Here is a 25,698-nt window from a genome sequence, read left to right as displayed (position 1 = left end):
AGTCAGGGACAAAAAAATAATAAATTAGTTGTAAGTTAATCCATTTTGGAGTTTAGGATCTAATAGACCAAAATTATAAGTTGATCAGATGTGTCCCTGCCTGCTAAACAGCTTAATTTTAGACCCTGGGTTTTTTGTTTTGTTTTTTTTTTTTTTTTCTTTGAGACAGAGTCTCACTCTGTTGCCCCTGCTACAGAGTGCCGTGGTGTCAGCCTAGCTCACAGCAACCTCAAACTCCTGGGCTCAAGCAATCCTCCTACCTCAGCCTCCCGAGTAGCTGGGACTACAGGCGTGCGCCACCATGCCTGACTAATTTTTTCTATTTTTGGTAGAGACGAGGTCTCGTTCTTGCTCAGAATGGTCTCGAACTCCTGATCTCAAGCAGTCCTCCCACCTCAGCCTCCCAGAGTGCTAGGATTACAGGCATGAGCCACCCAGCCCAGCCTTGGACTTTTTTTTAGCTGCCTCAAGTTCCTTGTGCAAACCAGAAGGTAAAAAGAAACATATGTAGAAAGATACAGGAGTAAGGATTCTAGGACCTTTTAATTTATAAAGTATCACGTGGCTTCCCCAGTACAGAAAGTAATGCAGAAAGCCTTTGCAAGTAAGAAAGGGTACTGGATGCTGCTTTGGGACGTGAAGGAAAGGTTCCATGTTCCTGTCTTTGGAAGGTTGAAGAGGTGCAGGAAATAAACGAGTGAAACAGCCCGTTCTCCAATTGGGTTGGGTGTGGCGTTCTTAAATCACAAACCCTGAACCTTAGCAGGTAAGATTCCACATAAATAGTCTCTCACCATCCTCTTCGTACTTCCACTCTCTGGCATGCGGTCTGTTTGTTTCCTCTTCCCACTTGTGTGGTGTCTATAGGTGATTCCATCTGCCTGCAGTTTCACCCTTGTGGGTATCCTGCTGACTACGCCAAACTGCAGGGCAGGAGTAGTTGAGGCAGGCCCATGAGATCAGCTACTTCTCCCCACAGAGCCAGGTACCTAAGATAGGGGTCGCCACAGAGGATAAGGAAATTGATAGGCAACAGAGAGAAATGAAAGAATACACAGAGACTAAGGTATAGTTTATAGTTATATAGATATAGATATAAAGATCAGATAAAACACAGCAGGGGGCACCTAGGGGACTGGCGGATCTCCACAACCACCAGCCAAATGGTTAGATTTGTACAGGTTTTTATAATCACAGACATCGATTATCAGTCATCAGGGTAACATATTTGCATGTCAGGGAATACAGTTGCTAGGGGATACAGGTAGTGGGTTAGGGTCAAAAGTCCTCTCAAGGGGCTTCTAATCTATCTAGGTGAACAAACAGGTACAAAGTTTTTCAGGGACTAGTTTCTAAGTTCTAAGAAGTAGTTGTCAATAACAAAGGTAAAACAAAAGTGGTATAGTGACTCAATATACCTTTGATTAGTTATGGTGAACTTAAAGGTAGACAGACAGGAGAGAGCAGGAAGCCCATCTCTAATAAAACAGGTTGTTTATAACCACCAGGGCGCTTCTCTGGGCAAAGTGCACTCATTGTCTCTGGCTCCCATCCTGTGGGCCATATTTGCCTTGTCTTGTCTTTCAAGACACATGGAAGCTCACAGATTTTGAGATATGGGGAAGCCTTCCTGGAAAACATCCCCACTGGAGATTTGAGAGCTCTCCCATGATAGCAGCCTCTAATAAGTGAACCATTGAGTCCACGCATTCCTTCAGGGCAAACCCTGCAAACTCCTGTTTCTGTCTTTAACATAGTAATATTGGGTTATACAATAAAATAATAGTCTTATGAGCCACATCTCATTAATTCCTCAATCATATTTTCCCAACAACCCCTCACCGATTCCCTCATTCCCAAATCTTATGTCTTTATCACTCTGTGACCTTAGACATGTTTCCTACCAGATGTCTTCACTAGAAGTTTTCTTTGGGATTTCAGATCAACACACCCAAACCAAAGTCACCTTCCTCCTAACCAGCTTCTCTTATAAACCAACTAAATCACCTCCCCAACTTAACAGATTTTTTTTGTGGTGAGAATGTTAAAAATCTATTCTTTTAGCGATTTTGAAAATACATTATTATTAATTGTGGTCATCATGTTGTAAAGTTCATCACTAAAACTTATTTGTCCAATCTGAGACTTTGTGCCCTTTGATCAACATCTCCCCTTTCCCCATATTCTCTGGTGACCACCCTTCTACTCTCTGTTTCTATGGGATGGACTTTCTTAGATTCCCATATACTTGAAATCATACAGTGTTTGTCTTTCTGTGCTTGGCCTTTTTCACTTAACATCATGTCTTCCAAGTCCATCCATGTTGTTAAGAGTGATAGAATTTCCTTCTTTCTTTTTTTAAGGTTGTTTAGCATTCCACGTGGCTTCTGTCCCCCAAGCCCTGTCATCATCTACTCTGGGCACCCACTCATCATTCCTTGAACATGTCATATAATTTGTCCATTCAGTCATTTCAACAAACATTTATTTAACACCAGCTTATCATGTTATATTTTAAGAGCATTTACCTGTATCTTATGTCATACTGTCTGTCTGGAATGCTTTTTTCTTAGTCTTGACTTGACAAAATCTGACCATCCTTCAAAGTCCATTTCAGATGCAGATGTCTCATCCTGTTTGAAGCCTTTTATGGCCTCTCCTCATCCATTTTCCCAAAGTGCAAGATGGGTCATGTCCCCTTCTTCTTCCTGTGGTGTTTTTCTCATACCACTAGAATAGCATTTAACACATTGCATAGAATTTGTTTAATATAGATGTACTTCTTTTCTAGATTGTAAATTCTTCTCAAATATTTTTATGTTAAATATTTTATGCCTATAAAGAATAGATATTATGAAAATGTGAGATGTAAAAGAGGAATGAAATGAACACATGCCCCCTAAGCTGAAAAATAGCCCATCTACGGGCCCCCTTTATGCCCCATTTTGTGCCTCTGTACGGTTGCATCACTCCTCTTCCCTGTAGAGCATCACTTCTGAATTTTGTGGTTTCTAAACAATATACTGTTTAAAATTACCTGTTTTTGACTTTTGCAGAGCGTAAATAGGATTATATGGTATGTATTTTTCTGTGGTTTTCTTTTCCCACTCCATATTATTTTTGAGATTTGCCCATGAGGTTGTATGTAGGTCATGCTAGTTTGTAAAATGAATTAAAGAGTGAAACCATAAAAATTGTAGAAGAAACTGTAGGAAAACTCTTCTAGACATAGGCCTAGGCAAAGATTTTATGTCTAAGACCCCAAAGGCAAATACAGTAACAACAAAAATAAATAAATGGGACTTAACTAAATATAAAAAGTCTTCTTCACAGCAAAGGAAATAATCAACAGAGTAATAGATAAGCTACAGAATGGGAAAAAGTATTTGCAAACTATACATTCAACAAAGGACTAATATCCAGAATCCACAAAGAACTCAAATCAGCAAGAAAAAAAACCAAAAAGTAGGCAAGAGACATGAACAGAATTTTTTCAAAAGAAGATAGACAGATGGCCAAGAAACTTATGAAAAAAATGTTCAACATCACCTATCATCAGGGAAATGCAAATTAAAACCACAATGAGATACCACCTTACCCCAATCAGGATGGCCATTATTAAAAAGTCAAAAAACAATAGATGCTGGTGTGGATGCAGAGAAAAAAGAACACTTATGCACTGTTGGTGGGACTGCAAATTAGTACAACCTTTCTGGAAAACAGTATGGAGATTCCTCGAAGAAATTAAAATAGACCTACCATTCAATCTAGCAATCCCACCACGGGGTATCTACCCAAAGGAAAAGAAATCATTTTATCAAAAAAACACCCGCACTCGAATGTTTATCACAGTACAGTTCACAATTGCAAAGATATGGAATTAATCTAAGTGCTCATCAATTCATGAATGAATAAAGAAAATGTGGTGTGTATATATACCTTGGAGTACTATTCAGCCATAGAAAGGAATGAAGTAATGTGATTTGCAGTAACTTGGATGCAACTGGAGACCATTACCTTAAGTGAAGTATCTCAGGATGGAAAAACAAACACCACATGTTCTCACTAATAAGTGGGAGCTAAAAGATGGGTACATGTGGGCACAAAGAGATGTAAAGGACATTGGAAACCAGAGTGGGGAGGGTGAGGGATAAAAACTTACCTACTGGGTACAATATAAACTATTCTGGTGACAGGAACACTGAAAGCCCTGACTTCAGCATTATACAATGTATCCTTGTAACAAAAACATTTGTACTCCCTTAATATTTTGAAATTTAAAAAAAAGGTATCTCCCTTATTCCTTGAAAGAGTTTGTATAAGATTGGAATTATTTGGTATGTTCAGCAGCCAGTCTGAACAAGGTATTAGTGATATAGGGCAGTTGGGATAATAGTAACAGCTGGTAGCATTTATTAATGCACTTTCATTATACTACACAAGTTTTGTGAATTGTCTGTTTAAATTCTCACAACAAAACTTAGGAGGTGAGTACTTCTGACGTTAGTCTTGCCTTGGCACACGTTAGTACTGCCACCCTATGCTCTTTTTGTTGCATTTGCCTAAAATCTATTTGTTCATCCGTTTATTTTCAACCCTTCTTTTTCTCCTTTTAAAAAAAATGAGATATAATTTAGATACAGTAAAATGCATAAATCTAAAGTGTATGGATTGGTGGCTGTTTACAGATATACACATTCTAGCGTCCACCACTCAGATGAAGATATAAAACATTCCCTGTTCCCTGTTCCAGTCAGTAGGCTCCCCCTGCATCATTGTTCTGACTTCTGTCAGAAGAGAGCAGTTTTGCCTGTTCTGGAACTTTATGTGAAAGGCAACCATACAGTTTGTAGTCTTTTGTATCTGGCTTCTTTTGCTCCAATTTAACAATTTTTTAAGATTCGTCACATTATATGTCTATCAGTGATTCAGTTTCTTTTGTTGCTGAGTTTGGATAACCAAGGTTTTTTTTTTTTTTTTTTTTTATCATTCTCATGGTGATGGACACTAAATTGCATCCAGTTTTAGGCTTTTATGAATAAAGTTACTGTGAACATTCTTGTAAAAATCTTTTTGTGGACATTTGTACTCACTTACCTTGGATATATGTCCTGAAATGGAATTGCTGGTCATGGCACCAGCTGAATGGAATTGTTGGTCATGGCACCAGTTTTCCAAAATGGGCATCTCATTTTACGTTCTTTGTAAACATGTAAGTATACCAGTTTCTCCATGTCCTTGCCAACACTTAGTATTATTCTTTTTCACTTTAGCCAATCTCATTGTTGCTTTAATTGGCTTTTCCTGATAAATGATATCAAGCACCTTTTCTTATGCATTCAAGATGTTTGCTTTCAGAAAGCTTCTTTTTTGAAGTACCTGTTTAACTCTTCGGCTCATTTTTTTATTTGGGTCAGTCATCTCTTTATTAATGATTTTTAGAAGTCTTTATATACATTCTCTGCCACATATTTGTGTGTATATATATTTTTTTCTCCCAGTCTATGGCTTGCTGTTTTGTTCTTACAATGATATTTTTTGAGTGGAAATTTTTAATGAGATCCATGGATGAGATCCAATTTTACAATTTTTGAAAACATTTAATGCTTTTCATATCCTTTCAGAATCTTTACCTGCTCCAATGTCCTGAATATTTTTTCCAGAAGCTTTGTAATATTAACTTTTATGTTTAGATCTATTACCTACTTTTTATTAAGTTTCTCAGTATTAAATGAGGTAGGGGTGAAGTGTTCAAATTTTTTCCATACATATATAATAATCATTTCAGCACAATTTCCTGAAAAGTCTTTCTTTCTTCATCGAATTTCATTGGTGCCTTTTCAAAAAATCAAAGATCATCTATAAGTGGCTTGTTTCCAGACTCTTTTTTCTTTTCCATTGATTTATTTGTCCATCCTTACACCAATATCACATTGTGTTATTTACTATAGCTTTATAGTCAGTCTTGAAGTCATGTATTGTGAGTCCTCCAACTTTGTTCTTCTTTTCAGATTATTTTGGGTATTCTAGATCCTTTCGATTTCTATATAAATTGCAGAATTAACCTGTGAAATTTTACCAAAAAAGGCCTTTTAGAAGTCCATTTAATTTGGGGGAGATCAACAATATTGATTCTTCCTGCTTATTTGTTTAGGTCATCTTTCTTTCTCTAGTTTTCAGTAGAGATTTTATACATCTTTTGGTAAATTCATTCAGGCATTTTTATGCTAATGTGAATGTTATTATATTTCTTCTATGTCAAAATTACAGAAATACAATTGATTTTCGTTACTGACTTTGTATACTGCCTCGATAAATTTATTCATTCCATTAATTTGCTTTTCAACTTGTTTGGATTTTCTATATATACTCATGTCTTCTGTGAGTAGAGACAATTTTACTTCTTCTTTTCTGGCATTTTTTTCTTGCCATATCCCATGGACTAGGACATGTAATATAATCTTAAAAATAAGTGGTGAAAGGAGACATCCTTGCCTTATTTTTGATCTTATGGAGATAGTATTCTATATTTGTACCATTTTTACTGATACTCTTTTTTTTTTTTTTTTTTTTTTTGAGACAGAGTCTCGCTTTGTTGTCCAGGCTAGAGTGAGTGCCGTGGCGTCAGCCTAGCTTACAGCAACCTCAAACTCCTGGGCTCGAGCGATCCTTCTGCCTCAGCCTCCCGAGTAGCTGGGACTACAGGCATGCGCCACCATGCCCGGCTAATTTTTTATATATATATATATATATCAGTTGGCCAATTAATTTCTTTCTATTTATAGTAGAGACGGGGTCTCGCTCTTGCTCAGGCTGGTTTTGAACTCCTGACCTTGAGCAATCCGGCCTGCCTCAGCCTCCCAGAGAGCTAGGATTACAGGCGTGAGCCACCGCGCCCGGCCCTACTGATACTCTTTATAACTAGAGTCCCCAGCCCCTGGGCCACAGACACCAGTCCATAGCCTGTTAGGAACCAGGCCGCAGAGCAGGAGGTGAGCAGCGGGTGAGCAGGGGAAGCTTGTCTGTATTCACAGCTGTTCCCCATCACTCACATCACCCCCTAAGCTCTGCCTCTTGTGGGATCAGTCAGTGTCTCCCATCACCCCCAGATGGGACTAGTTGTAGAAAAACAAGCTCAGGGCTCCCACTGATTCTGCATTATGGTGAGTTGTATGATTATTTCATTATATATTACAATGTAATAATAATAGAAATAAAGTTCACAATAAATGTAATGAACTTGAATCATCCCCAAACCACCCCACCCCCACCTTCTGTAGAAAAATTGTCTTCCATGAAACTTGTCCCTGGTGCTAGCCAAGAAGGTTGGGGACCGCTGCTATATAAGATTGATTTGTTTCTGTATTCCTTGTTTACTGAGAATTTTTATCATAAAAAGTATGTTGAATTTTATCAGGTGCTTTTTCTTCATCTATTAAAATAATGCCATTTCTGTGTGACATAATTTTATTTATTTATGGGTTCAATTTGCCAATTTGTCAGGGTTTTTATGACTTTATTCATAAGGCTTATTTGTGTGTAATTTTCTTTTCTTGTAATATCTTTGTCAGCTTTTGGTATTAGGGTTATACTGGCCTCATTAAACAAAATAGGAAATGCTCTTAGCCTCTATTCCATGAAAGAGTGTGTGTGATATAATTTTCTCCTTAAATGCTTCATAGAATTCACCAGTGAAATCATCTAGGCCTGAAGTTTTCATTATGTAAACTCTTTAAAATAATGGATTCAATTAGTCTAATAAATATAGGACCACTTGTACCATTTTTTGAAAGTTGTGTTTTTCAGGAGATTATTAATTTCCTCTTTGTTGTCCAACTTATTGGCACAAAACTGTAATGACCCTCTACTATCCTTTTAACATGTTTAGTGTTTTCTTTTTTATTTCTGTTATTGGCATTTATGTTATTTCTCTTTATTTGTTAATCAGTCTTGCCTAGGAACTTGTTTTTATTATTCTTTTCCAAGAACCTACTTTTGGCATTGGTGGTTTTCTGTAATGTTCATCTTTTTAAAAATTTAATTGATTTTTGTTCTTATTCTTATCTTCTATTCTCTTTGGATTTAATTTTCTTTTTTTCTAGCTACTTGGGGTAGAACATTAGAGCATTATTAATTTTAAGCTTTTCTACTTTCAAACCTTTCTTTTAAAATATTTATGCCTATAAATTTCTTTCTACCCACTGCTTTGTCTCCATCAACAGATTTTGATATGCTATATCTTCATTGTCATCCTAGATTCTTACTATAACAGTATTTCCCTCTTGGATGTCTCTTGTCTTTAGTATTTGTAATGCCTTTTGCTCTGCTTGTAGCAATGAAAATTCAGTATTCTTAAAGATAACGTCTAGTGCATACATGGGGATTATTTCTTATGCTGTAAAATCTCTATACTAAGAATGGTCTTTATTACTCAAAATAGATAAAACAGGGGCTTTTGTGGGAAAATTGATAAGTGCTTTTAAAATATACTAAAGTACTCATTATTAACATTATTTTACTTTTCACCCTCAAATAGTCAACTCATACTCTTTATCACGTGTTCATAGGTTAGCATGGCGTCATTGAAAGAACTAGACCAAAGGCTCTTTGAAAATTACATTGAGTTGAAAGCAGATCCCATTGTTGGCTCCTTAGAACCTGGAATTTATGCAGGCTATTTTGATTGGAAAGACTGCCTGCCTCCAACAGGTAAGTTAATAAAGTTACTGGACTTTTCTAAAAGTAATCTGATGCATCTTGAGTGATAGATGTGCATATGTTTTTATCAATTAATAAATGCTTAAAATGCTTTTCTCTTTATTCACATTTTTCTCTTACCCATTGAGGGTGGAAGATTAGTTTGATTTTAACTTTTGATTAGCTTAAACCTATTTCTTGGTTAGTTTGGAATTTAGTATACTTTTTATTATTAATACTCAGTGGCTTACAGTTATTCTTAAATTCCAGAGAATAATTATACCTTATAATAATTGATCATTTTAGTAATGCATACTTCCTATGATCCTTTTTTTGCATAGATGTAATAGAGTAACTTTGAGTGACGGTTTTATGCAATGACCTTGTGACCATCATCAAAAAAGTTATTTAAGAAATCTGGTTACTTCCATGTAAGACCTAATTATTGATGCTGAAAAGGTGAAAGATAGAAGGAAAATGTGTAGGAGTAAGATTATTATAGTAATTTAGCAAAGAAAATTAAGCCATAGAAAGATGACTGCCATAGTTCTAGTATTCTCTTTGTGATATCAAATGAAAGTTACTTAAATCACTTTGTAATACATATTTTTAAAGTAACTATTGCTTTCTGAATCGAATAAAATTTTTGATTGATCGAATAGTTATTTCTTTGTATGAAATAGTGTGGAACACATAAAACCAAGCTACCTGTGAACATTTTTAGATAGAAGTGGTATTATATAGAACTGGTCATGCTCATATTAGACGTAGATTCTTTTTGGATGTATATATGTCAATATATACCAGTGAATTATTAAAAGATTAACAATCTTTTATTATTAAAAAATTAACAATCTTTTAACTTAATCTTCATTCTTTTAACTAATCACTTTAATCACCATTTGTTTTTATTACATAGTACTTTTATTAGATGTTGATAAAATTAACTGTTTAAACATCTATGATTTTTATTGTATAGTGTTATCACATATAGTGATGCAAAAAGTCTAAAAACCAGAATCATTAAATTAATCACAGTTACTTAATTTTCTGAAATCACAGTCATTGTAGTCATGTGAGTTCTTATTCCTCCAGCTGGCCATAATTGATCTTTTTCCCCTTAGACTTTTCTCTATATATACTTTTATATATATATACTTTATATATATAGACTTTTATCTCTATATATACTTTTATATATATATACTTTCATATATATATACTCTATATATACTTTTATATCTATACTCTATATATACTTTTATACTATGTATACTCTATATATATATACTTTTATACTATATATACTATATATATATGTATATATATATATACTTTTCTCTATATATACTTTACTGTGTCCAAACTGGATTACAGTTCATGCCCCAAGTATATCTTTTTAAAGTCTAAATCAGTTCCTATCATATCTTCTTACACAGTCCTCCCATCACATAGTAAAATCTGGAAAGCTGTGCTGTGTAGTCCTCTGCCCTGGCGTCCTGCCTGGCAGCCTCTCTCCAGCTGAACTCTGCCTCAGCCTTTTGGAAAAGTTCATCCTTCTAAAATATAAATTGGATTCTGTTAGTCCCCTGCTTAAAACTCTCCAGGGTGACTCATTCTCCCTCAGGCTAACCCCAGACTTCTCAGGCAGTGGGTTGGTTCCAGCACCCCCACAGACACCAAAATCCACTGATGCTCAAGTTCTTCATATAAACTGATGTAGTATTTGCATGTAACCCTAAGTACATCCTCCTGTATACTTTAAATCATCTCTAGATTACTTATAATACCTAATGTAAATGCTATGTAAATAGTTGTTATACTGTATCATTTAGGGGATGATAGCATGGAAAAAAAGCTTGTATTAATAAATGTTCAATATAGATGCAACCATTTTTTTTCTCAAATCTTTCCCATCCTGGGTTGATTGAATCCACGGGTGGGGGGGTTGCCGACCGCTCATTGTGCTTGTACCTCTTTCGCCCCGTTGCCTTGTCCAGCAGCAGGCAGGCTGGGCACTGACCCCCTGTGACTCCACCTGCTCTCTGCCCTTCACTGCCCTCCCAGGCGCTGCACCGTTGGAAGTTTTCCCTGACCACCTCTTGTGTGCCTCCAGGCCAGGTGGGCACACCTCCACCTATTGTGCTCCTGGAGCAGTTTTCTGTTCTGCAGCTGTACTCTGCATTCAGGAGACGTTTGTCATCTTCTGCTTTTTTGCTGGACAGCCTCAGTGCAGGGGCTGTCATTATGGTCTGCGTTCACGGTGTTTTTAGCATAGTCCTGGGACACAGATGCTGTGTGTATTTGCTGAGTGAATGAAGATTGGTAGTTTATTAATAGACCATCTTTCTAAATGTCCCAATTACTCTTTCTCTTCCAAGTGCGTGCTATATGGTTTTGCAGTGATTTTTCGCAAAATTTGTTTTTGATAGGAAAGCATATCATACAATGTTCTAGTTTCCATTATTCTTCTCATTCACCTTTTAATATTGGTTGAATTGAGTTGAATTAAAATGAGCATTTTAGCACTCATTTTTCTGTCTTCTGTGAATTCTCATATTGTAGCTATGTGCACTCCCTAAATTTGAACAATTGCATTTCAATTAAAGTGCAACTATCAAGTGTATCTAACACATCAGCAATTATATGTGGCATCACCACGCAAAAACTAATATTCAGGGATAATTTAAATTAATTTTGCTAAAATTTATATTTTCCTCAGCAACTAGCATATAAGTACATTAACTGTTAGCCCTGAAATTATTCTGACATTATTTGGTATATATTCAAGGTTATTAAATTGCCTATGATGTTTTTGTGAGAATAGGAAAAATCATGACACAGCCACTGCAAGTTTCCTACACTTTAATGATGACTTCAACATATTCGAATCGGGCACCAAGTTTCAGTCTCCACAACAGTAGTTCACATCCGTCTTCACTGAAACCCCTAAGTGTTATGAGAAACAAGATTTAGTTGGCCCTTATGTGGAGGAAGACATTCTTTTGTTTGCCAGCCTTCTCTCAGACTCTGCTTCTCTCAGCAAGCAATAGGGCTGTCCTAGTGCGTACTGAACGCTGGCAACGGCAGTAAGAATTCCCATCGGTTGGAAGGCAAGGCTTCTTTCTCGTCCATCTAGCTCTTTAAGGGATATCTTTGGAAAAGGGACATCCGAAGTCCTACACTCCCTTAAGGGCATTGGTAGGTCACAGTTCTTCAAATGCAGTGACTGCTGGCTGTTACTGTATGATGGTGGATCCTCTTAACACTTCAGTGAGAATTAACAAAGAGGCAAAGTCTGTGTGAATGGCAGTGCCATGTGCTAGGCCAGTGGGGATCTTAGGTTTCCACTGCTTCCAGTTAGAGAATGATGACTTAGAATTTCTACACTCTCCATAGCTATATTTATTTAAGGTGCCTAGATGCTTTCTCTATTATCTTCATACCTTTTCAGCCATGACATTGAACTAACATAAGCCTCTGAAGTGAATTAGGATTAGAGTCTAAAAATAATCATGAGCTTGATCTTAATAATAGTTTGTAACCTTGGATAATTTTTATATACAAAATTAAGATTCTGCTGGCTATGTGACCTTAAGTAATATGGCCTTTATATAACTCAATTTTTTGTTTTTAGTTTTTCTTGAGATAAGCTTTCTTTCATAAATAAATGGGACATGGCACCATGATGTCAGCAATTTATTTACTCTTTCTCAGATTCCAAAAACACTTAAAAGTATTTGGTGTTTGTTTCACTTTTATAAACTGTATTTAGTTCTGTTCTTTGTGTAGTTTTGACTTCATGATTACTAGCTGAACCTCAGTCTTCATAGTCATACAGTGATTTTTAGTTTGTTTAAAGTTGACTTAACTTGAGACCTTGTGAAAGTGAACAGCCAAAGTAGTTTGACTATTAATCTTATATAATAATTTCAGTTAATAACTTTACTATTATCTTTAGAGCTTTCATCTCCAAAAACTGAATTTTACAAATCATATTGGTGACTGATTACTTATTGCTGTAGTTAGCAATAAATTTAGTTTATATATAGTGATTTAAAAAATCCAGTTGATTAATTTAATGATTCAAGAAAAGATATCTGTTAAAGCCATAGCTATGTTTTCTTAATCTGACAGTTGGATATTTAAATTATTGCTACCTCTTTATTTATGTATATGTCAGTAAAGATTATTCTGGTTAGTTCTGAGTCACAAAACTGTTCTTAAGATTTTAATTGTTCGGTTATCCATGATTATTAAGAGTTCTGAGTACTTGAATTTTATAAATTTTAACTAAATTAAGAATATTTTTGGTCTCCATTTACAAATACACATGGAAGTTCACATCTTTAAAACATACTAATAAGGCAAAATATTTCTTTAAATTTTCTCTTAAATATTGGTGGTTTTAACTATTTTTTTCCATCCAAAAGACATATAAATTTAAATTTATTCACATTCTTTAAAGGCATTTAATAAGTGAATTTAAACTTAACCATTTTCATATAGGCAAAGTACAGAACTGATTTTTAATTCAAATGCTTATATATTGTAATAATTGAAATTATAATGAGTAGGGGGAAGACCTTATATAATTCATGACATGAATATGTCTAGTACCATTCTAAAAAATAATAGCATAGTTGATTGCTTATATGTATGATGCATGTAATTCAGAGCAGAATAGTTTCCCACACATCGGTGACATTTCAGGTCACAGGCCCTGTGGTGCCCAGTTCCTTCAGTCAGCGAGAGTCACTAGATGTCTGTTGTCCATGCAGTATGCCAAGCAGCATATTTAAACAAGTGGAAGAGAGAAAGTATAAATCTAACTATGGAGGCAAAAGCAAAGGGGCAGCTCTTCTTACCTCTGTATTTACTTTACCCAAGAGAATTTCAATTTTATTTTAAGATCTCTACCTTTTAGAATCAATCTTGCAGATAAGAGACATTGCACAATTAGGTTTTCTCTTGCATCTTGTAACTTAAATAATTCAAAGCGCAGGACCAATTTAGAATTCCTAGAAAATAAGAAAGATGGTAGAAAAGTGGAAATAAGGAAAAATTATATTTTTTATTTGGTTTTAAAAAAATGGAAAACTGCAGACCTTTAAGCTTGATGTTGCTCTCTGAGAAAATGGATTATTAAAATGTTTGGAAACTTTTATAAAAAGTGTTTTGTTATGCATATATGTGAATTTATACACGCACATATATATACCTTTGTACACATACATGTCGTCATATATATATATGCATAATAATATAGTTAGCATTTATTGCACATATACCCCATGCTAGGCAGAGGGATTTACATAGACTATCTGATTTAATCTTCAAAGCAGTGCCTCAAAAAGTAAGCAACATTTTTGTCCTTGTTTTATAAATCAAACCACTGAGCACAAAGAGGGTAAGCAATTTGTGTGAGGTCATGTAGCTATGAAGTGGTGGGACTGGGGTTCAGGGTTCAAATCCTGGCAGCTCCTGCTTTCAAGCACTATGCTCTGTTCAGAGAAAGAGCTGATAGTGTCCATTAAAAATCTATGAAGAAAAAGACAGATACCCTGAAGAAGAATAGGCACACGTTATGAAATTCACAAAGAGCTATTATGCCCAATAAACATGAAAAGATACTAAAACTCCCCAATTCTCAAAGAATGCAGTATCATTTTTAAAAAACCCTCTGGAATGGCAAATATTAAAAACCTTGATAATACACGTTTTTTGCAGAGCTACAGAGAAACAGACAATCCTACTACCTTTCTAGGAGGGTAAATTGGTCCAGCTACACACACACACATACATGTATGTGTGGATGGGTATAGATACCTCATTATCTTAGAAATTCTAAGAATCCTTCATAAGGAAAATATCAAGTAAGGAACTATGTACAGTGATATTTATTGAAACTCTTTTTAATGTAAGCAAAATATGCTAAACAACCTAAATGCCAATCAGTAATAAATAGGTGAAATAAATTATGGTATACTCAAACAAATCTATGCATCCTTTATAATGGATGAGATGGAGATATATATACACATACACAGAGAAAGACATATGTCCATATATTGGTAGAAAATGTTGGTTAAGAAATCATGCATTGGAGGGAGGATCAAGATGGCGGACGAGAAACACCGCCAGACAGAGTGTCTCTGCAGAAAAGACAGATTCTAGCAGAAATTAGAAAAAAGCAGCAAGAAGACGAGCATACAGCGGACGAGGGCCGGAAGGAGGGGTACCTGAGACCCCGGGAGACTCCACGGGAGGAGGCTGCGGAGGAGAACTGGAAGCTGAGACCGCCAGAGCAGCCCGGAGACCACCGAGAAGGGTAGGTGAATATGCCGTTTCCCCTCCCCTGCATTTGGGACTGCTGGTGGGCTCCCCAGCGGGTGGAGAGACCTGGGAACATCAGCCCACAGACGGCCGCCGCCAGCTAGCAGTGAGCCTGTGGCGGATGCGGCACCAGGCTCCCCACTCCCTCCGGGCACCTCCATGTGCACAGACCCGAGCCACGCGGCAGGCACCATATTGCCTCACTCTCCTCTACGCCGGCCCTACCCGCGGCTGCCCAGAGAGACAATACAGGCACCAGCCGGAGGCACCTCCAGGGAACGGGACCTTCCCTTTTGGGACCCTACAGCTGACTAAGGGGAACTCAGACTGTGAGTTCCCTACCCGCCAGCCCTCCCAGTTGCTGCTGGCATGGTGTTCCCAGGAGAATGGTGCAGACTCAGAGGCTGAGAGACCTAGACCCAGCTTGGGCTCCCTGTGGGTGAATTGGGACCAGAACTCCTCTCCCTGGTGGGGATACAGTTTGAACTCTGAGACCCAGAGGTCGGACCTGCAGACCAAATCCCGTGCACCGAGGTCTAGCATTGCCCGGAGCACAGAAGGGATATATGTGAACAGCCTACTGAGGTGCGTGTGCCTTAAGGAGCAGATCAGTGTCCTAGAGGACAACCCTCCCAAGAGGAGGCCGTACGCCCAGCCCAGGTGGCATTCCTGCGAACGCAACCTCCCCACTGGCATCACAATCCGGGGAGGCCTGGTGGCGTGTGGTCTGACCTGCTGGCAGAGGCCCAGGAGTAGCTACGGAGTTGGGAAAGGTGGAAAGAAGCAAGGCCCGCTCCAGACTGTGGGTCTCAGACAGCCCCACCCCCCCAAGCAGACTTTCTGGCTGAGCGGGGCCATTCCAGCCCCACCCTGACAGCTATTCCTGGAAGCAGAGAACAGAACTTTGATCCCTGCTAATGGCATTGGTGGTGCCTGAGGGCAGGCTTACCCAACCCAGCTCCGCCCAGAACAAGAGCTGATAACAGGACACAAAAACAATAGCATAGCCTGTTCCTCCAAGCAAGCGCCACCTACTGACAGGGACGGCATCCTGCACGGCCTTTTCATGGCACCTACTGACTCACTATACAAGGAGTGGTTGAATCTCACCCACAGACACCACCTAACAGCTCAGAAACTAAAGAAGGCGTGTGAATACCCAAACAAAAACCTAAAGGAAAGAAACAACAACTGATCGACATGGGAAGAAATCAGCAAACGAACTCAGGAAATATGAAGAACCAAACGGAAAGCACACCCCCAAAGAGGAGCACCAGCCCCTAGAAATGGACACCAACCAAAATCAGGTAACCAAAATGACAGAAGAAGAAGTTCGTATGTGGATCATAAGAACACTCACCGACCTGCAACAACTCAATAACCAACACAAAGAAACCACAAAAAGCCTCCAGGACCTAGAACAAAAGTTCATTAACGAAATAGACACAATGAAGAAAAGTTTAACCGAACTCCTGGAAATGAAGAATCAATTCAGGGAACTACAAAATACAGTGGAAAGTCTCAAGAACAGGGTGGATGAAACAGAAGAAAGAATCTCAGAGATTGCAGATAACACCCTCGAACTAAATAAAACAGTCACAGAGATAGAGCAGAGAAACAAGAGAAAAGAGCAAAGCCTACAAGAAGTGTGGGATTATGTGAAGAAACCTAATGTGAGGGTCATAGGGTTACCAGAAAGGGAAGAAGACAACACTCAAGGGTTGGACAAGCTATTTGAAGATATAATAGAGGGAAATTTCCCAGGCCTTGCTCAAAATCTCGATATACAAGTTCAAGAAGCTCAGCGGACCCCTGGGAGATTCAATGGAAACAGGAAGACGTCACGACATGTAGTCATCAGACTGACCAAAATATCAACTAAAGAGGCCCTTCTAAGAGCTGTAAGATGAAAGAAGCAAGTGACATACAAGGGAAAGCCAATTCGAATAACACCAGACTTCTCTACTGAGACTTTACAAGCAAGGAGAGACTGGGGCCCCATTCTCACTCTTCTGAAACAAAACAATGCCCAGCCTAGAATCTTATCCCCTGCAAAACTAAGCTTCATATATGAAGGAGAAATAAAGACATTCTCAGACGAGCAAAGTCTCAGGGAATTCACCAAGACAAGACCAGCCCTACAAGAAGTACTCAAAACAGTGTTATGCATGGAACACCATAATAAAAACTCACGAATATAAAAACAACCAAAACCCAAAGATTAAAGGCCAGATAATACAATGGCTCAAGAGAGAAATCAAAGCAACAACATCCAACCCAACAGAATGAACAGTAATCTACCTTACCTATCAGTTCTCTCAATAAATGTGAATGGCTTAAACTCTCCACTCAAGAGACATAGGCTGGCTGAATGGATAAGAAAATACAGGCCGAGTATATGCTGTCTTTAGGAAATACATCTAACCTGAAAGGATGCATATAGACTAAAAGTAAAAGGGTGGAGATTAGTATTCCACGCAAGTGGAAGCCAAAAGAAGGTTGGAGTGGCTGTTCTAATTTCAGACGATGTAGTTTTTAAACCGACAAAAGTAGTGAAGACAAAGAGGGTCATTATATAATGGTGAAGGGCACAGTTCAACAAGAAGAGGTAACAATTTTAAATATATATGCACCCAACTTAGGTGCACCCAGTTTCATAAAGCAAACCTTACTGGATCTAAGCAAATGGATTAATAGCAACTCCATAATCCCCAGAGATTTCAACACCCTACTGACGGCAAAAGACAGATCCTCCAAACAGAAAATTAATAAAGAAATAATGAACTTAAACAAAACCCTGGTACAATTGGGTCTGACTGACATTTACAGGACATTCTACCCAAAATCCACTGAATATAGGTTCTTCTCATCAGCTCATGGGACATTCTCTAAGATTGACCATATCCTAGGACACAAAGTAAATCTCAAGACATTTAAAAAAATAGAAGTCATACCATGTACCTTCTCAGATCACAGTGGAATAAAAGTAGAAATCAACCCTAACAGAAACTCACATTTCTACACAAAAACGTGGAAATTAAACAACCTCCTACTAAATGATTACTTCATAAATGAAAAAATCAAGATAGAAATTTAAAAATTCTATGAAGAAAACGACAATGGAGAGACAAGTTATCAAATCCTCTGGTACACAGCTAAAGCAGTTCTCAGAGGAAAGTTTATCTCCATAAATGCCTATAACCAAAAGTCAAAAAATCATAAATAGACAGTCTAATGAAACGACTCAAAGAGCTGGAAAAAGAAGAACAGACCAGCCCCAAACCCAGCGGAAGAAGTGAAATCAACAAGATCAAATCAGAACTAAAGGAAATTGAAAACAGGGAAGCTATTCAGGAGATTAATAAAACAAAAAGTTGGTTCTCTGAAAAAAACAAAATTGATACACCACTGGCTAAGCTAACGAAAAGCAGAAAAGAGAAATCTCTAATAAGCTCCATCAGGAACAAAAAACGAGATATCACAACTGATCCCAAAGAGATAAAAGATATAACTTATGAATACTACAAAAATCTTTATGCACACAAACTGGAAAATGTGGAGGAAATGGACAAATTTCTAGAAACACACATCCTTCCTAGGCTCAACCAGGAAGAAATAGATTTCCTGAACAGACCAATCTCAAGAGCTGAAATAGAAACAGCAATTCAAAATCTCCCTAAAAAGAAAAATCCTGGTCCAGATGGTTTCACACCCGAATTTTACCACACTTACAAAGAAGAACTAGTATCTATCTTGCAGAAACTATTCTACAACATCGAGAAGAACGGAAACCTCCCCGACACCTTTTATGAAGCGAATATTACTCTGATACCAAAACCAGGAAAGGATGCAACAAAAAAAGAAAATTACAGACCAATATCCCTAATGAATATAGATGCAAAAATTTTCAACAAAATCTTAGCTAACCGAATCCAGACACTTATCAAAAAAATAATCCATCACGACCAAGTGGGCTTCATCCCAGGGATGCAGGGATGGTTCAACATATGTAAATCTATAAATGCAATTCACCACATAAACAAAAGCAAAAACAAAGACCACATGATTCTTTCAATAGATGCAGAAAAAGCTTTTGACAAAATTCAACACCTTTCCATGATGCGAACACTTAATAAAATAGGCATAGAAGAGACATACCTAAAAATGATACAAGCCATATATGACAGACCCATAGCCAACATCATACTGAATGGGGAAAAATTGAAAGCATTCCCACTTAGAACTGGAACCAGACAAGGCTGCCCACTATCTCCACTTCTGTTCAATATAGTGCTGGAAGTCTTGGCTACAGTAATCAGACAGGAAAATGGAATTAAAGGTATCCAAATAGGGGCAGAAGAGATCAAACTTTCACTGTTTGCTGATGATATGATATTATATCTAGAAAACTCCAAAGATTCATCCAAGAAACTCTTGGAACTGATCAATGAATTTAGTAAAGTCTCAGGATACAAAATCAATACACAGAAATCAGAGGCATTCATATACGACAAGAACAATCTAATTGAGAACCAAATCAAAGGCTCAATTCCCTTCACAATAGCAACAAAGAAATTAAAATACCTAGGAATGTACTTAACCAAGAAGGTAAAAGACCTCTACAAGGAGAACTATGAAACACTGAGGAAGGAAATAGCAGAGGATGTAAACAGATGGAAATCCATACCATGCTTGTGGATCAGCAGACTCAACATCATCAAAATGTCTATACTACCCAAACTGATCTACAGATTCAATGCAATACCTATTAAAATCCCATCAGCATTCTTCACAGATATAGAAAAAATAATTTTACGCTTCGTATGGAACCAAAGAAGACCCCGAATATCAAAAGCAATTCTAGGCAACAAAAACAAAATGGGAGGCATTAATATGCCAGATATCAAACTATACTTCAAAGCTGTAGTAATTAAATCAATCTGGTATTGGCACAAAAATAGGAATATTGACCAGTGGAACAGATGTGAGAATCCTGATATAAAACCATCCTCATATAGCCATCTAATCTTTGACAAAGCAGACAAAAACATACGCTGGGGAAAAGAATCCCTTTTCAATAAATGTTGCTGGGAAAACTGGATAGCCACCTGTAGAAGGCTAAAGCAGGACCCACACCTTTCACCACTCACAAAAATCAACTCACGCTGGATAACAGACTTAAACCTAAGGTATGAAACTATTAGAATTCTAGAGGAAAAAGTTAGAAACACTCTCCTCGACATCAGCCTAGGCAAAGAGTTTATGAGGAAGTCCCCAAAGGCAATCACAGTAGCAACAAAAATAAATAAATGGGACATGATCAAACTACAAAGCTTCTGCACAGCCAAAGAAAGGGTCATGAAAGTAAACAGACAACCTACAGAATGGGAGAACATTTTTGCATCCTATGCATCCGATAAGGGACTGATAACTAGAATATACTTAGAACTCACAAAAATCGGGAAGAAAAAATCAAATAACCCCATTAAAAAGTGGGCAAAGGACTTGAACAGAAACTTTTCTAAAAAAGACAGAAGAATGGCCAACAAACATATGAAAAAATGCTCAACATCTCTAATCATCAGGGAAATGCAAATCAAAACCACAATGAGATATCCCTTAACTCCAGTGAAAATGGCCTTTATCAAAAAGTCTCCAAACAATAAATGCTGGCGTGGATGGGGAGAGAGAGGAACACTCCTACACTGCTGGTGGGACTGCAAACTAGTTCAACCTCTGTGGAAAGCAATATGGAGATACCTTAAAGCGATACAAGTGAATCTACCATTTGATCCAGCAATCCCATTGCTGGGCATCTACCCAAATGATCCAATGACACTCTACAAAAAAGACAACTGCACTCGAATGTTTATAGCAGCACAATTCATAATTGCAAGGCTGTGGAAACAGCCCAAGTGCCCATCAATCCAAGAATGGATTAATAAAATGTGGTATATGTATACCATGGAGTACTATTCAGCTCTAAGAAACAATGGTGATATAGCACATCTTATATTTTCCTGGTTAGAGCTGGAACCCATACTATTAAGTGAAGTTTCCCAAGAATGGAAAAACAAGCACCACATATACTCACCAACAAATTGGTATTAACTGAAAAGCACCTAAGTGGTCACATATGTACTACAGTAATGGGGTATTGGGCAGGTGGGGGGGGGCGGGTATATACATACATAATGAGTGAGATGTGCACCATCTGGGGGATGGTCATTCTGGAGACTCAGACTTGTGGGGGGAGGGGGGAAATGGGCATTTATTGAAACCTTAAAATCTGTACCCCCATAATATGCCGAAATGAAAAAAAATAAAAATAAAAATATTAAATAAATAAGACAATGAAAAAGAATCATGCATTAATTATTCTCTCATATTTCTTATAAAAGACAATGTATCAATTCACAAGTACAGTTTGTTAAGTACAAATGTATCTTCAAAGAGAATGGGAAGTAAAATCACAGAAAATTGTAATTTTCTATTTTAAACTTGTATTTTTGAACAATTTGGGAAGAACATACATTTTTATTTTTTAAAAATTCTCTATTTAAAAAGTGCAGTCATCCATGGAGACTGCATACTGAGGAAGAAAGGCACAGGTAACACTAACTTGCTGTCTTCACAGAAACACAACTTGATAGAGAATTACACACATGGTGAATCTGGGCTTCAGCAAGTCGTTTGACATTTTTCCTGATACCCTTTTGGAGTTGGAGTTGCTGGGTTACAGCCAGCGTGTCTTTGTTTTGGTTTAGAGGGAAGCCTCTAATCATTGCAAGAGGATTTTTTAAACAATGTTCAATATTTTATTAGACATTTGAAAATGGGTGAATAAAAACTACTTTAGCTAAATTAGTAAAGTTAGCTTATGTAGCACTATGTTATGCTTACATTATACCCACAAAGTTTCTCCAGGGCTTTTATGTAAGCCTGTGATGGAAGTATCTTAAAATTAATGACAAAATTTAGTATGCTTTATTAGTTAATTAGTACTACCACAGAATCAAAAATAAAAGCTTCATTGGAATTTTTGTTCCAGTAATAGTGGAAGAACTTATTACCAGATTAATTCTTCCACAGTTAAAAAGTGCAAACTCTGCACAGAACATGGAAGCCTGGCTAGAAGCACTGCAGAGCCGTCACAAGCAGACAGAGCCTGGAGGGAACTTGCACCAGGGCTCCTGGGCCAGGTGGCCAGCACTGCAGCAGAAAGCCACGGACTGCAGTCTGGGAGTGCAGCCACAGAAAGTAGTACTAGGGGAAAACTTGAATCTAAAGGAAAGAATCAAAAGCACTAGAAATGGTAGGTTTTTGGGTAAATATAAAGAGGAAACTCTGGTTTTCTTTTTTGGTTTTTATTTTTTAAGACAATTAGTATAAGAAAAATCCCTGTATTTATTAAATTAAATTCACAGTCAAAAATCTTTCTTTGTATAAAATTTCATGTCCAAATGATTTTACTGATAAATTCTATAAGATATTTAAGGAAGAAATAGTACCAATTTTATGCAAACTCTATCAGAAAATAAAGGAGGAAATATATCGATCTCATTTTATGAAGACTTGCATAACCCTAAGCCAAAAATCTGACAAGAGCATTACAAGGAAAGAAAGTTACAGACTAGCATCCCTCATGAACATAGAAACAAAAAATTTTAATAATTATTTTTAGCAAATCAAATAAAGCAATGTTATTCATGCAATAGAGTACTAATACATTATGACCAAGTAGGGCTTATTTCAGGTATGCAAGGTGCAACATTTGAGAATTCATCACTGTGACAGTATTCTGAGGGGGGAAAAACACATAATCATCTCAGCAGATGCAAATAAAGCACTTAATGAAATTCAACATCCATTCCTGATTTAAAAAAGAAAAACAACTCTCAGCCAACTAGAAATAGAAGCTTCTAAACTGGATAAGAAGGACGGACCTACTAAAATCCTATGCTAATATCATATGATGATAAAATACAGAATCTTTGCTTCTAGGATTGCAAAGTAGACAAGCATGTCTGCTCTCCTTCAATATTGTACTGGAGGTTTTAACTATTTTTATCATGTAAGGAAAAGAAATAAGATGGGGCACAAAAAATAAGCATGTGGACAATATCATGATGTATATAGAAAGTCCTAAGAAATATAAAAAATTGCTATAATTAATAAGTTAATTTATTAAGATCTCAGGATGCAGAATCAATGTACAAAAATCAATTATATTTAACATACAATAATATATACCAAAAATGGAAAATAAACTTTAAAAATTCTATTTACAATAGCATCAAAACATATAAACAATAAGGAATAAATTGAATAAAAGACCTCTTCACTGGAAACTAGAAATCACTGCTGAATGAAATTAAAGAAAATCCAAAATAAATTAGGAGATAGGCCATGTTTTTTGTATTGTGCCTCTCAATACTGTTAAAAAATCAATCTCCTAATAGATTGAGTGCATTCACTATCAGAACCCAACAGGATTTTTTTTTTTAGAAATTACAAGGTGCTTCTAAAACTCATTTTGGAAAAGTGAAGGACTTTGAATAATCCAAGCAATCTTGAAGAAGAGCAGGAAAGTTGAGGTACTCATACTAATTGATTTAAAGACTTTTAAAAGCTATTGTAATATGGTGTGTATTAATATAAGGATAGACAAATAGATCAATGGAACAAAGTAGATCCACACATATGTAATCAGTTAATTTTTGACAAAGGCACCAAGACATGTCCATGACAAAAGAAAGTCTTCTCAGCAGATGCATTGGAACAGATAGATAGATAGATGACCAAGATTCTCACAAAAGAAGGAAGATACTCAGTGGACAGCAACAAATGAAAGGTATCATCTATCATCAGGGAAATGCAGATAAAACCACAATAAGATACTACTTCAGACCCACTATTAGAGCTGAAATTAAAGAGGCTGGCAGTACCACATGTTGACAAGTGATGTGGAGTAACTGGAACTCATAAATTGCTGGTGAACGTGTAAAATGGCACACCCACTTTAGAAACAGTTTCCAATAAATTTAAATATAAATCTACCCCATGGCCCACCAATTCTTCTAGGTATTTTCCCAAGAGAAATGAAAAATACATCCACAAATAGACTTTTACAATTTGGTCATGGCACCTTTTTTCCATAATGGTGAAAAACTGGAAATAGCCTAAGTGTCCATCAAGAAGAGAATGTATCAGATTGTAGGAATTCATACAGTGGAACAATATCCATATAGTGGAGTTGTTGTGACTGATACCTACTAATGTGGGTGGATCTCAAAAACATCATGTTTAAGTGCAAAAAGCCAAATACAAAAGAGCACATACTTAGAGTTCCATCTGAGTGCAGTTCAAGGACAAGCTGACCAATCGCCGTCAGCGGTGGTTGTCTGTGGGAGGGCGGCACAGCTTTAAGGGCTAATGTGTGAATTCTGAAGGTCCTAGGCTAATTTGCAAGCCCGCCCTAAGCGCTCTGGGACTTGGGTGCTTCAAAGTAGCCAGTGAAATGACAGCTGCAGTTATAAAAATGCAGTGTCCAAAGGTAGGAGGTGCCAATTCCTGTGTTCTGGAGTCATCATATCTGGTCTTAAAACCAGGCCATGTGAGAAAATGGTTGTCAGAATAGACTATATTCTGGAGAAAGGATTAATGACACATCTAATAGTTATCTCTAAATATCTGTGTGTGTGTATGTGCATGTGTGTATAATACATTCTGTATAGTGACAGATGGCAGAATTACAATCAAACCGATAGGAGTCATAGTTAGAATTTTCAATACTAGGTGAGCCTTATAAGAACTGTTAATATATTTTCTGTGGCTGGCCAGCCTACAGCCAGATGTGTTTTCGTTGGGACTCTTGCCTGACCTGAATGGCCTCTAAAGACTCACAAACCCCAAGATTCTGCCACTTCTAGGATAACCTAACTTGGCATCATGTGGTAGATGTCTTGAGGAACACACAGGATTTGGGAAACTTCCCAAAAATTAGAATGGCAGGGCATTCCAAGCTCCTGACGGTTTCAAAAATAAGATAATTGACATGATGCTTGAAAGGAAATTATTAATGTGGTAATGGCAAGATGGCCTGGTTGTAGCTTAGGAGATGGAGGAGGGAGGGGTTGTCGTTCTGCTAGCAGGGAGACCAGGGAGGAGGCTATCCAGGAAGGCACGGCGTGAGGCGAGTGGGCAATTGCCAGAGGAGACAGCCCATGAGATTTCTATGTGATGAACTGTGGACTTGTGACGATTAGCGTGATGAAACACAGCAAGATGTGTTTACTCGGCAGAAACTGCCAAGCATTCTTACATCTCAGCACTGCTATCTAACTGCTTCTCACATAGAAGAAATAGCTAAATTTAAAATTAGGCGTGTAAAACTGCTTTTCAGGGTAAGAACGGAGTCTCTTATATATGTGTAGAAATGAGAAGGAAAACGTCAACTCTTTGAATTCACTCTTTCAGCATGCATCACTGCTCTGTCACGTATATCAGAGACGCTGCCGCTGTGAAACAGAGAAGCAGGCTCCCGCTGTAGAGTGGAGTGCTCCCCCCCAGCTCTGCGAGTGGCTGGCGGGGCCTGCTTCAGCGGCCGTGAAGTGACGCCCTGCGTAGTCACAGTCAGTGTTGGGTCTGATAGTTTTTCCCCAA

General features: G+C 37.4%; 1 protein-coding gene across 6 annotated transcripts in view; it reads left to right on the top strand.

Annotated features, from left to right (window-relative positions):
• The window catches only part of EXOC2 (exocyst complex component 2), a 227,117-nt gene that overhangs the window by 154,227 nt on the left and 47,192 nt on the right, over positions 1-25,698 (top strand). For 5 of the 6 annotated variants that reach the window (XR_001155091.3, XR_012923198.1, XM_076010422.1 and 2 more), the window contains exon 23: positions 8,568-8,709. Coding sequence is in view for 4 of the 6 variants with exons in the window: in XM_076010422.1 (XP_075866537.1) it covers positions 8,568-8,709 (142 nt within the window). In the remaining 2 variants the exon portion in view is untranslated. Of the gene's footprint in view, positions 1-8,567; positions 8,710-10,136; positions 10,317-25,698 lie in introns of those variants that run through there. The other variant, XM_076010423.1, reaches the window with a different exon arrangement.

Source organism: Microcebus murinus, chromosome 15 (genome assembly GCF_040939455.1).
Source record: "Microcebus murinus isolate Inina chromosome 15, M.murinus_Inina_mat1.0, whole genome shotgun sequence".
Taxonomy (NCBI): Eukaryota; Metazoa; Chordata; class Mammalia; order Primates; family Cheirogaleidae; genus Microcebus; species Microcebus murinus.
Note: the sequence above shows the minus strand (reverse complement) of the source record. Positions and strands in the feature narration are given on the sequence as shown.